Source organism: Montipora foliosa, chromosome 11, assembly GCF_036669935.1.
Source record: "Montipora foliosa isolate CH-2021 chromosome 11, ASM3666993v2, whole genome shotgun sequence".
Classification (NCBI taxonomy): Eukaryota; Metazoa; Cnidaria; class Anthozoa; order Scleractinia; family Acroporidae; genus Montipora; species Montipora foliosa.
In genome coordinates this window covers 30,944,463-30,957,763 of record NC_090879.1, presented here as the reverse complement: position 1 = coordinate 30,957,763, position 13,301 = coordinate 30,944,463, and the positions used below count along the sequence as shown (strand labels likewise).

At 39.2% G+C, this 13,301-nt stretch overlaps 2 protein-coding genes across 2 annotated transcripts in view; one reads left to right on the top strand and one right to left on the bottom strand.

Annotated features, from left to right (window-relative positions):
• Nucleotides 1–267: 267 nt before the first annotated feature.
• On the bottom strand, nucleotides 268–9,725 carry LOC137975882 (protein-L-isoaspartate O-methyltransferase domain-containing protein 2-like). The gene is made up of 5 exons (XM_068823091.1): nucleotides 9,462–9,725; nucleotides 6,872–7,526; nucleotides 5,202–5,322; nucleotides 4,589–4,727; nucleotides 268–1,197 (listed from the first exon to the last, which is right to left on the bottom strand). Exons 2-5 carry the CDS (start codon nucleotides 7,448–7,450, stop codon nucleotides 1,167–1,169), a joined length of 870 nt encoding a protein of 289 aa, XP_068679192.1. The 5' UTR covers nucleotides 7,451–7,526; nucleotides 9,462–9,725; the 3' UTR covers nucleotides 268–1,166.
• A 276-nt stretch (nucleotides 9,726–10,001) lies between these two features.
• The window catches only part of LOC137975799 (uncharacterized), an 8,020-nt gene continuing 4,720 nt past the window's right edge, over nucleotides 10,002–13,301 (top strand). The window contains exons 1-3 of the mRNA XM_068822991.1: nucleotides 10,002–10,104; nucleotides 10,179–10,220; nucleotides 10,299–10,388. Of these exons, the coding sequence (XP_068679092.1) occupies nucleotides 10,065–10,104; nucleotides 10,179–10,220; nucleotides 10,299–10,388 (172 nt within the window). The 5' untranslated portion in view covers nucleotides 10,002–10,064. The remainder of the gene's footprint in view (nucleotides 10,105–10,178; nucleotides 10,221–10,298; nucleotides 10,389–13,301) is intronic.

Sequence of the window (13,301 nt, the reverse complement as noted above, 5' to 3'; positions counted from 1 at the left end):
CTCCTGTGCACGCCACGCGCGTACGTTTCAACATTTGGCAACAATTATACAGGTGATTACGTGAGCAAGAAGAAAAGAGAAAAGACATGGATGAAGTGAAACTCTCACTAAAAAAAAAACCGAGCGAAATACCCGCTCACGCGGCGGCCTCGATACATCAGAATTAAGAACGCTATGACCATTTTATTGGCAGATCCCCATTATCGTCACATATAGAATGTGGCTGGCCTGTGACATAAACAGAATGAAGACTGACAACATCCCCATAGGAACTTATTGTTTATTTTACACTCAAGCCTAAGTCAAACCAAAGCCACAGTAGAAACCTGTTTACAAAACAATTTACACTTTTTTAAAACTAAAGTTACCTACCGTGTTAATCTAATATCGTACACTAGGAATAAATACCGTAAAAATTCCCGATTTGAAACAAGCCACTTGTGTAGGATTGTTTCACTTATTTTCCACGCCGGAAAACGCTCTTATAGCGGATATTGGTTACGAAGTGACCGTCTCAAATTCACCACGCCCCAGTTGCTCAAAGGTAACTTTATCCAGTGCAACTCACTATCCAGAATACAAAATATCCTTCACGTTAAACCTTGCATGACTACGGTTTTCATACAAGCCTTTACTTCGATGTTCTCAGAGTGTGCACATAGGTGTTTTGCAACCAATCTCTGGAGGCAGAGATCACAGTGCTGCGATGTAAAATTGCTGGTGGACGAGCAAGAGGAGCCAATGAGAGATCTTTTGTTTTCGACCACCAACATGGCCGCGATGACGTCACGTGAAAACCACCTATTCACACTTGTGTGAGCAAACATTGAAATCTTTGCAGTTTGAAGCTGTCCGATAATTAACAACCTATTCACTGGCTAGTGGTGGACATTTACCGAGCCGCGAAGCTAAAATAGTACTGTAACAAAATATAATATAATTCATTTATTCCTGCAATGATTACAATATTTTCGGGGGCAAATAGCAAAGGATATTGGGAGTTTGAGTAGCCAATCAGAGCGCGCCATCAAAGCTATCCACTGTTTCAGTCTATACCAATGACATTTATCCACTGGATTTGGTTAGGCCTTTGAACATCTGAGCCAGGTATATAGTACATTATCCCTTCGTATGTAATAAAAAAAAAAATAGCGACACCAAGTTCCTTAGACTGTACAAACCCTTTTACATGCAATCCTGTGGACAAGACACATGTATATATAATTAGAGTTAGCATTTGTTTAATGTATTACAATTTATTACCACCATAGTTACATATATACACTACCGTATATGACCTGGTTTTACTAAAACGTGAAGTAAACGTGGTAAAATGCATTGCCATGTACTAAAATTGACTGTGGAATTGAGGCAAACACACGTCCATGTCATGGCTGCAGTCTGCCGTTTTACCTATACAATACTCTGGCGGCACTGCAGAGTGCATCTGGAAATCTAGCAAACTACTGAGTGCTGTTAAAGGTCTTGTGTTTTTGAAAGCACGGAGCATACAACAGTTGCAGTGACATTTTCATACAAATCATGTGAGACTAACTTATCCGTACACATAAGACCAGTTGTTTGGAACCTGATTAACTACTGAACATCATAGACCCCTGTATCCAGTTTTACGCTTTGACATACAGACAGCGGAGTTTCTACTTTTTCCTAATTTCTTTTTTTGTTTTAGGCCCTTGTACATTTTTCAACAACGGGCTTTATACAGGCGATTTGCCATAAACCTGAAAAAAAAACCAGGCCGACCCTTTTTAAGAATACCCAATGCAATCCGTTTCAATCTTGTCCACTTCTGTCCTTCCATTCTTCTCTTTCCTTTTGTTGTACTTTTGTTATGTTGTTTAACGCTTTTAAGTGGTTACTGCAATGTTTTATTCTACTTTTTGGGCATAATTACACCATTTTGCGTGACTTTGCCCCTCTAAATTATTATATCCCGAACACTTCGCGCTTGGGCCATAAATCAAAGCAAAAAGCTCGGGCCGCAACTTACAGTACGGACCTCGAACTCGGTTAATAAGAGATATTTAGGTATGCTTGACATATATATTTCTTGACAAAAAGCTTTAATTTGTGAAAGAGAGGAATGATCCTCTCAGTCAATTATCTGGACAATAGACACCTGAGAAATTCAAGCGGCTTAAACGGGATTAGAATATTCGGATATTTAACAACTATTCACCGCAGTGGATGCGGCTAATGGTGGATATTTACCGAGCCGCGAAGTCCACCACTAGCCAACGACACTGAGGTGAATAATTTTTCTAGACAGTATATACTAAAACGGTGAGATAATACAGCGCAAAAAGATGATTTTAACTCATTTATTCCTGCTACGATTACAATATTTTCGGACGCGAATCCCGCGCGAGGTGAATAGCAGAGGATACTCGGAGTTTGTGGGAGGCGCAGTGGGCTCATGGTGACCTGTGTACAGCCGCCCACTCTCCGCAAAAGAGTGGGCGGCTGTACACAGGCTAGGCTCATGGTTAGTGTGCTCGACTCCGGATCGAGTGGTCCGGGTTCGGGCCCTGGCCGGGGACATTGCGTTGTGTTCTTGGGCAAGACACTTAACTCTCACGTACGGTGACTCTCTCCACCCAGGTGTATAAATGGGTACCGGCGAATTTAATGCTGGGGGTAACCCTGCGAGGGACTGGAATCCAATCCAGTGGGGAGTAGAAATACTCCTAGTCGCTTCATGCGACAGAAACCGGAGATAAGCGCCGGCTTGACGGGCCTCCTAGGCTCGTAGTCGTAGCAGACTTTACCTTTACCATTCGGAAATTGAGTAGCCAATCAGTACGTGCCTTCAACACTATCCACTCTTTTAGTATAAACTAAATGACAATATTGTACATATTCAAATAATACATATTTGTTTCATCAAGGCGTTTCAAGGGAACATATGATCCCAACAAATTGACCTGCTCCCTACTGTGTGGTTTCATAGCTCAATTGGTAGAGCTTCGCATCAGCATTGCAGAGATCACGAGTTCGAATCCCGTCGGAATCACCTGAATTTTTCAGATGTCTATAAGAGACAATTCAATTGTCCAGATAAGTAAGAGGATCATTTCTCTCTTTCGTCTGTAATTTGTGTTGCTTAAAAAGAAATTTCTGATTTGCCTATATAGCGAGTAATTGGAGGTTTTCACGTGACCTCAACGCCGACATGTCAGTGGACGAAAATAAAAGAACTCTCATTACCTTCTTTTGTCTGTCCACTAGACTGCGAGGAGTCCCTCTTTGTTTCCTTCGTCGGTCTTGTGAGCGAGCGCGAAGCGCGAGCGAGCGGAAATTGGGGACACAAGGTGGAAGTGTGACATTTGAATCGGGCCTTAGATTCAGAACATGTGAAGTTCGACTTTGAACCGGGCCCAAATAAGAAGGAAAAAGATCTTTTGGAAAACTGTATTTTATCCGCCCACAATAAAGGAAAATTTAAAGTGTACCTAAACTCAAATATTTTTGGTCTACAATGTTGATCTCCTCACCGAAAGCAAGCATGTTTGGCGATTCTTACCTCAAAATATGATTAATTTGGACCCAAAACCCTGAGCTCTAGACACGGGTCTATTCTCGATCTTACGTCAAAAAGTGTTTGCAAAGCAAATTTCTTTAAAACAGGAATGCAAAGCAGTTTGTGACGTAAAATCGAGAATAGACCCATATTCTCACATCAAGGTGGGTCCAAATTGCTGCTACTTCTGCCAAATTTATGTGGCTTGCACAGAAAACCGAAATGCAGGGTAACAATTCCAGGTGACAGACGGGTGGTGCCATTTGTTTGTTTTGGATAGGGAGATTTATACTGGAAACAAAAAATATTTGAATTAAGGTGCACTTTGAGATCCCACTATTCAAATGCTCTATAAACAACTGGGTACTAAAATGCTGTATCAGAAGCATGATTACTACAATAATATTTAGGGTGGTTCCCTAGAGTATTTGCGAATACCTTCGCTACAGGGCACGACTTACAAACGTTTTCCCTGTAGAGATTTACCAGTATGGATACCGATACAATAAGGCTTATTTTCTGGGTGTCAATTTTTGGATTGGCCGTTACTGTGGCAACATCACATCTAATCCATGACAGGCAGATATATTCCTATTTTTGACCTAAATTCCTTAATATTTGTACTTTCCTTCGGTAATAATTGCTTTTTATTCTTCGCCACATTGTGGAAATAATATTACTATATTGCCTGACTTTTTGAAGTGGTAAAAATTCAAGGTCGTCTAGTCGGTTTTGCCAATTTTCTCTAATTTCTCATTTTTCTAAATACGTTCGATTAGCAGCGTGACAGATTTTAAAAAATATAGGGTATTTGATAAGAACTGTATGTGGTTAGAACTGAGCCAATTTGTCAAAAAAATTACTGAAGGGAACGCGAGAAAATTAGCAGTTAATTTTATAGATTTGGTCACGCAGACGTCATAAAAATCAGAAAATACGCACAATTCAGGCTCTATGCGCCATACTAGTGCTCAGCATGCACGCGGCCCTAAAACTCTAGGGAGCCTCCTTAAAAGGTATAAGCACATTTTAAAATGTTACTCTTGCCTCAATTCATGGAAGTAGTTCAAGTACATGACAAGTGCAGGAGGGAGGGGTAGGTCAGCCAATTTCTGGATGCCTTGGGCACCAAGAGTTTTTCGGATTACCAGTCTGCAAAGATCTTGGAGGTATCTTGGATGGGTAGCTGAAAGATAAAGTAAAAGTTAACAATTATACTGCACAGTTAACGGCATTGCGTAGTATATTTCAATCAATCAATGAGTAATTCCAGCAATATGTCAGTCCATTAGACAGTCAACGAGCAATACAGGTCACTTGCAGTGAGTTGCATTTATTGCTGGTCATCCAGGCACCTTGTTAATAATCAAAGAAAACTTGTCCCAAAATATTGGAAATGGCAAAGCACGATTAAAGGCCGCCCAGCAACTGATCAAAGGGAAAATACTATTTGTTTTTAAAACAACTCAGAAAAAACAAGACCCAAGTTTACAAGCTGTGGGAAGATAACTAACTGTTACGGATCACAACAGCAGTAAGTAGTCAGGAAATCGTATGAACACAAGTGCTTGCATTCCATGATCTATAACCTACATGTATTTATGCAATTCATCGTTGACCAAGGTCACATTACATAAGATTTGCTTGAATCACAACTTACGTATTTCGATAAATTTCAATAGATCATTCTTCTCTTTACAGTTGATCAGGGGGGCAAATGATACTGGCAACACCCCCTCCACATCCCACTCAGATTCTTCAACGCGATGCATCCTACAAAGCTGAAAAGAAGGTGGGAAAATAGACATTAAGATAAAATTATGGTGTGTCAATGCCACACATTCTCAAACAAGGTCAAATTTTGAACGAAAAGTAGTGAATTTACTGTACATGCTAATCCATCGTTATATGAGCAACGCGTGTTCTCCTTTTGCTTCCTTTTTCGCGCACCTTTCCCCCCAAACAATGTTAAAACATGCGAGTGATCGATGAACGGATCTTGAATTTGGAGACTGTGAAAAATCAACATTGTAATGGGGGGGGGGGGGGGGGAAACCAGGAATTGTCCCAACAGTTTAAACCAGGATTGTCTGAGAAAAGAACTCTTGATAATTGGTTTAAAGGTCAGCTAGGTTCATTGAATCGCATGAGAGAATTGTCTCAGATAGTAAAACTATATATATTGCACTGGTGTAGAGGTGGTGAGAGAAGGGTTGTGAAAACAGTGGGTTGCGTTACAGTGAGCAGTCAACAGACTCAGTTCTCGGCCACATTTCTCGGGTATTTAGAGGAAGATATTTAGGTATAGAAATTACTATAAAAAAAGGTGTACAAAAAACATAATGATTAACTCTTTCTTTTCTATTCATACAAGCGCCTTTTGGCTTTAAATGATCACCGGATGTGTGTTTTTCAACATTTCTCACCCTACTGAAACAGCAAAAGATCAAATTAGATGTTATCTTATTATTTCACAATACCCGAGAACTGTTGAAAAACTTAATGCATTAAAGTGCCCATAAACCCAAAATATTTTTTTCGCTAAAATGAATCTTTTCACCTGTTCGAAACTCATCGTGGCTATTTTTTCCTTTTTCTAACAAATCCTGCCATTTTACAGGCTTCGAAAGTTGCGAAAATCCAAGCATCTTTTGTTCACGACCGAGTTAGAAGGGGAGTGGGTCTATTCCTGTTTTTACGTCACAAACTGATTTACATTGCATTAACTCTTTGTAGAAATGGATGCAAAGTAGATTGTGACGTAAAAACAGGAATAGAACCACTCCCCTTCTAACTCGGTAGTGAACAAAAGATGCTTGGATTTTCGCAACTTTCGAAGCCTATAAAATGGCAGGAATTCTTAGAAAAAGGAAAAAATGGCCGCAATGCGTCTCGAACAAGTGCAAAGATTCATTTTAGCGAAAAAGATATTTTGGGGTTATGGGCACTTTAAGGGTTTTTTTTGTTCAGAAACGAACACCAATTAAATCACTGAGAGTGTAATATGTTCCGGCACCATATATTCTGGTAGCTACATGACAACAGCACAACCGGAAAATGTGATTTTGGGAGTGAGAACTGTTGCCGTTGTCAACAACTGCTTGGGTCACGCACAGACAGATCAAGACATTATTTCTGCCTACGTTATTTCTAAAAATGAAGGGCAAATCAAATTACTACATGTAATCACTGATATATATTCAATTATTGTTAAAAAGTTGAAAAGATACTTGGGGAAAAATTGCCATTATATATATATGTTCAATATAATTGCTCTTTCACATGATAAAAAGGTACTCTAGCTAGCATGTTATCCTTGGTTGTAATTACCTTTTCATTAAAAGGCATGACCAATATACCTCCAACTTTTACCAAAGACTTCATGTACTCCTCATATTCTTGAGGACAGGCTGCACCACAATAAACACGATCGTACTGTCTGTAATGTGTATTCAAAGATAGGCAGTTTCCTACAATAAAAACTGGTTCCCCGAAATTGGTTCCTTGGTATGCCGGGTTTGTTTTAAACATGGTGAGCTTTTTTCCTGCAAACTCGACAACGTCTTCAAACAATTCAACTCCATGGTTAGTACCATTTGATCCAATCATCAGGCCAACCATAGTAGACAAGTACCCCGTCCCACTTCCAAGATTTAAGAATGAGAGCCCATCTTTAAGTTCAAGAGATTCTAGCACTTGTGAATAAATACAAGGAGCAGAGAGATGTATGTTGCCACTTTTCCATGCCATGTCTTTGTAGGCATGTTGTTTGGTCCCCTCTGGGAAATAATCTGCTCTGTCCACAGCTCGAAACACATGCTCGACCTCAGGAGATTTGATGTAGTTTGCCGCTTTAAGGTTATCGACCAGCTCATCATTGTCTTGGCCTGCACTGACAGCTCCGCCCATAATGCACAAGGGTGTGACAAAAGAGCAATCTATTTGTGAATTGATCTCTCTAATTCGTCTACTTTTGCGATTACCTCTGGAAAAAAAAAACAATGCCATAAAAATTCATAACTTACATGTACATAATATTGCTACCTTGCTAATTTATATAATTTAAATACATGTACCAATGATCACCAGAACTGCTATTAAAAGTTTCTATATAAACGATAATTATAAATTCATGACAAGTGACTGTTACAAATGAAAAACAAACTTAACAATTATTAATTAAAATAATCTGATCAGTGGCAACAAATGTTCTTAAACGCAAACAGACATTTTTCTAAAGTGTCCACCATAATCCCCGGGGAGCTTGTGGCATCTATAACCTTTAAACATTTCAAAGAAATATAGAGGCATGGAAAAATTGTGATGAATACCTGAGGCTCACCAGTCTTAGTTTGCTGGGACAACAGTTACACTTTAATTGAAACACTTAATAATAACTTGCTCTCTTTTCATCCATTCATTGGTGACGGTTATTTAGCAGACCTGTAAGTTGTGATATCTACATGGAAGGGGGTTTGTGTTTGTTACATGGGTGTCCTATCCCCATGGGACAAAAACAATCACATGAAAAACAGAACACTGTAATAGTAAGAATTTAAAGAAAGAAACAATTTTAAAGAAAGAAACACAAAAAAGTAGTCCGTTTTGTGCATGTCCTACAATGTCAATGTGTAGACTATGTGTCATCAGACAATACCATTTAACCGTGACAGTCACTTTTATAAGCCAATAATAATTATATTAACCTCAGAATAAGGTTAAGATGGCCTTATAGCTGTTGTGGTTTAATTTTATTCCTGGTTCATAAATTTTTTAGCCAGTTCAATTTTGATTTTCCTTTGTTTCAAGGTTTAATAGGGTCAGATTATGATAATAAATATTAGACAAAGAAAAATCATAAATTTGAAATGAGCTATATATATTTAGCAGTGTTGTGGCCATTCATTTTCCAGTCCTAACAATTTTAATTTTATGTTAATTAAAGGTCATCATGATGATAATAGATCACATTTAATTCAAGGTTAAGAACAAAATCAGTCTCCCCCTCCCCCCCCCCCCCCCACCCCAAAATGTACTTGTGAGCGCTCCCTTGTAATGACTCATTCTTCAAAGCATGCTCCTTCAAGATACAATGGTGACTGGGTATTCTAGAATCACTCCTTAACTTTTTTGTCAATAAATACCATTGAAAGAACTTTTCTGTATTCTCATAATAAGTGTACAGAACTGCATGTGTAAACAGACTTTTTACAGTATTTCTAAACTTTGGGGGGTTCAAGGTCAAGTCTATTATTAAAACAAAATAAATACACGCTGTATCTAAGTCAGAAGAACTAGCGAAACAAAATAAGGCAAAAAAAGAAAAAAAAAACCAAAGAGCATAATGATCATCTGCTAAGAAAAGCATAAAAAAGGTAAAGCAAACGAAGCCTTTTGAAAACCAGCTATCTCAATGAAACATGACACAACCTAAAAGGCGCTCAAGAACAAAACAATCCCAGGTCCGCGACAAAGCTTAATAATAATAATAATAATAATAATAATAATAATAATAATAATAGTAAAATAACTGAAAGAGGACTGAAAGAGGAGGAAAAGGTCAACAAATATCGTGATCTAGCCTTTGAAGTCAACACTCTCTGGAAGCTGAATTGAAAAAGTTACCATTACACCAATTGTTATAGGTGCATAATGGGGACCTATACAGACAGACTGGAAGAATACCTAGAGGATATCCATGCTGGGCTTCCAGGTCAGACCCACACAATGCAGAAGACCGTGCTGTTAGACTCAGCCCGGATACTGAGGGGGGGAGGAGGAGAGCGGCTTTGAAGGGCAGAAGTTTTTTACACCATGCTCGTTAATACTGTTAAAGGGGACAAATATCCAGTAAGAGGCGGTGGACAATTTTAAAATAAGCAGGCTATCCAACAAAGGATATCACAACACGTACACTTACCAAATTAATCCCGCAAAAAAGTTCACAGAAAGACTTTAGAGTACCATCTGATCACCACTGGAAAAACGTGAATGTGTCTTTCTATTCTTTTCTTTCGTACGAAATTTATCCGTTTCTCTACGTAAAGTTCTGAAGCCTGGCAAAAATCCTTTAGAGAACAAATAGAGAGCAAAAGAACAGAAGACAATACAGAGAAATTGAATTAAGTTGTTACACGTACCAAAAACACAGTCGGCTGGCGAAAACACAGAAACAAAACAAACTAATCAAACTAATTCCCGTTTGGGGTAGGTTTAGGAAAATTGATCCCCATATTTTATTGCCTAAATGTTAATTTTTGCGATTTCGGAAGCTTATATATGACCAAAATGTAAATATTTTAAATCTCTAACAAAGATGATTTAAGATCTTCCCTAAGCAAAATGAATTATTTCCATCAGACTGTGTTAATTACAGATTTTCAGGGAAGGGTGGGTCGAAATGGAACCAACAATTCCAAGGTGTCTGGATCACGTGGTATGAAGAGCATTTCCCTTGTATCTTTTCGGTCATCAAGCTCATATTGGTAACACCACAGAGACCAAGAGAATACTGCTGTAGACAATGGGAGTGGAGAAAGAAATTATCACGGAAGGAAACGGGGGTATTTGTTTTTCCTTAGGTGCACTGAAACATCATTGCACCGATCTAACTTTACTTATGTTGGTTGGTCCGTAGACTTCCCGAGGCCAGGCCAAACAGTCGTTGTTCATTACATTGGTAGGTATACTTTTATTAGGAAGCTATCGATCCATGATTTTTTGTTCGATGTTATGAGCTGTGCAATGTTATCTCCAGGAACTTTGACAAACGGGAAAAAGTTCGACTCTTCAAGAGACAAGGGCAGGCCGTTCAAATTTAAGCTAGGAACGGGACAAGTTATCAGAGGTATGTTTTAAATTAAAGCTCCCGCGCACGACGGTTTTTGCCCCTCCGGGAAGTTCGAATTCCATTTATGCCGGAATCCTATTAAACACCTTTCCTATCCATTTCGTATTTTGTCGGTGGCATTGAAACTAGATTTCAACTGGTCACAAGGCTGCTGCCTAAGAAAATTGTCCGGGAGCCCTTCGGGCTTCTTACATTAAAAGTTAGTAGCCCGAGTCATTTTTTAAAGAGCCCAGAATTAATTAATTCCAGCTGGGATCATATTTACATGTGAGTGTGGATTAATCAAGTCAGGCGCCCTTTCGGGCTACTTGTTCAGAAATTTGGTCGCCCGCGCTCGCAAATAAGGCGCCCCAGGCGAGCTGGCGACCGTTAGGCAGCAACCTTGAGTCATAGCTTGATAGAACACTGAAGGGGTGCTCGGATCAGAAATGGAACGTACCCCGCAGGGCTCGAAATTAAAAAAAATTGCAAGTCGCCTTTTGGCGACTATCAAAGAAAAAAGGTTTATGGTCACCTCGCCACCAGGAAGACTCGCCACCAGTATACTCGCCACCAAGGGTCACATCAACTTTTTAATTTTTTTTCTAGTCCTAGATTAAGTATTTTTTCCTCAATTGCAAATGATAAACTTAACAGTGAAATTTTCTCGTCCAAATGGCATCGCTTGTTTACGAAAAGGAAAATTGCATCACCGAAGAGTGTACATGTATGAATGTTGGAATCACCAAGGGAGAACAAAGCTTTTATAGTGCGGAGTTCCGAAAAGTTTTGAAAACCGGGAAATGCGCCAACTGATCGATCGGAATAAAAATTACGCCTCGAAAAATATCATATTAGGCTTGGATTATGAAAACTATTAACGGATCGAGCAAATGCATACTCAAGGCGAGTCTTCTTATAAAAATCAACACAGCTTCGCTTTCCACTAAATAATGTCCTTGTAATGATTTATTACAGCAGACGTAAGGCAAAGAACTTGAAGAAACTGAAATTGCTACAATCATTTCTCAAGTAGAAAACCTAATAGCTAAAAGGTGATTGCATATTGGTGGCGAGTTTGCTGGTGGCGAGTCTTCCTGGTGGCGAGATGACTAGTTACCATTAAAAATGGTCGCCAAATGCAAAAATGCAGTCGCCAGCTAGTACAAGAATAGAAACACAGATTAGAGCCTCATTTAATTAGCATTGTTGTTCGGCTTCTGGTAGATTGTGGCAGCTGCGGTTGTGTGACAGACCGAAATACTCGATCTTGAATGACTTATAACATGAAAACACGAAAGAAAAAACTCCTGAACACTTCTGCGTGACAATCTTATCATAAGCAGTAAGCGAACAAAGTAATAAGAACATTTCAGGGTTACTTTGGCTAGGAACAACTGCATCTTTCACATCGCACGCAGGAAATCGTACGCTGTGGACAAACGTTTTTGAAAGGCTTTGAAACACTTCTTGTTTGCATTCTGACAACGATCTTGTTTCCTGGTAATTTCTAGACTGCAGCAAATTACGAAAATCCCTCAGTGTATCCTTCCTTCTCTTGTGATAAATAATTCATGACTTTTGGTGTAGACTCATCTCACTTGATCGAGGACATGGTGAAAGCCGGAACCTTCCTTGTGACCAAATCTGCGACAGAATGCTTTTAAATTCAGCGGCCTTTCAAGAAAATGTTGCGCCCGCGATCACCATGCGAAAGCCGCTGTAATGTCCTCTTGGAGGTCGTGATTCAAGTTTTTTTGAAAAAGGAAAACATTTAATTTGCATTTCCTTTTGCAGAAAAGCAGAAATGAGACTAAGGAAATTGTTTCTTACCTTAAGTGTTTTATTTATCAGAAAAACATAGTCGCCAAAGTGGCGACTAAACTCGAATTTTCAGTCGCTAAGTTAAAAGTTTTAGTCGCATTGGCGACCGTATTGGTCGCAATTTCAAGCCCTGACCCCCATCCTGCGGTTCTTCTTGACATGCGTGTAGATAATGCAGACGTATTTCCGGCGGTCGTTTCTCTCCCACGGGTTCCTTTTCGGGGCAGAGAAACGTCTGCGTTCACAGGCTAGAGTGCTGCAGGTAGCCTACATTTCCAAATTTTGTTTCACCCACAGCCCCTCCAAAACTTCGGAGATTTATCTAATGACTGCATCACAGGTCTAATAAGGCATTATTTTGAATCTTATTTTTGACATAAATAATTGAATACATTGCTCTCATACAAGAAACTAGATCACATACACCCGAAGCTCAGTGTGAGGGAATAAATATAAGGATTTGTATGGGAAGACAAGACCTGAGACCTGAGAAGATAATTTTGCGAAAAATTTCTCGGTTAAAAAGCCTAACCTTAGTGCCATTGTAGGTCGCTTCCTTCCTGTGAGGTTTTTGTCCAGATTCGACGTGATAATTTTTTGGGAAAATTATCTTCTCAGGTCTCAGGTCTTGTCTTCCCACACAAATCCTTATTATTCCTTCACACTGAACTTGGGGTGCCTGTGATTAGATAAGCCCACTTCATACTCTTATTTACCTGCCTCTTGGTCAGTGCTATCCTTGATTTGCTGTGAGGTATGCTCAGTCTGCTATTGTTATCTTCTAGCTGTCTTTCAAATCTAGTGTAAGACTGCAGTCCAAAGTCCACAGTCTGTGATACGATTGTCAGGAAAGTTGGGTTGTGATTGGACCATTGATGTACTTATCTGAGATTAGTTCAATGTACATCAAGAATTAATAGCGACACTTTTTGACAACATGTATTTTCCATCCCATAATGCTTTACGCAATCCAGCCCCCATGCAAGAAAGTGCACAAATACAAAATTATCAACAAGAATACTAAAAAGTCGACCATCAATTTGAAATCATCTCTCCATCTTGTCTTAGCTTATCAAGTTAATGCACAACAGGTGCAATAAAGATGTA

Coding starts and splice junctions, on each gene's coding strand:
- LOC137975882 (XM_068823091.1), bottom strand. CDS start 7,450: ATGGGCGGAGCTGTCAGTGCAGGCCAAGACAATGATGAGCTGGTCGAT. Junction 5,323..6,871: donor TCATGCCTTTTAATGAAAAG/GTAATTACAACC, acceptor CCTTCTTTTCAG/CTTTGTAGGATGCATCGCGT. Junction 1,198..4,588: donor AACTACTTCCATGAATTGAG/GCAAGAGTAACA, acceptor TCTTGTCCACAG/GATTGCATGTAAAAGGGTTT.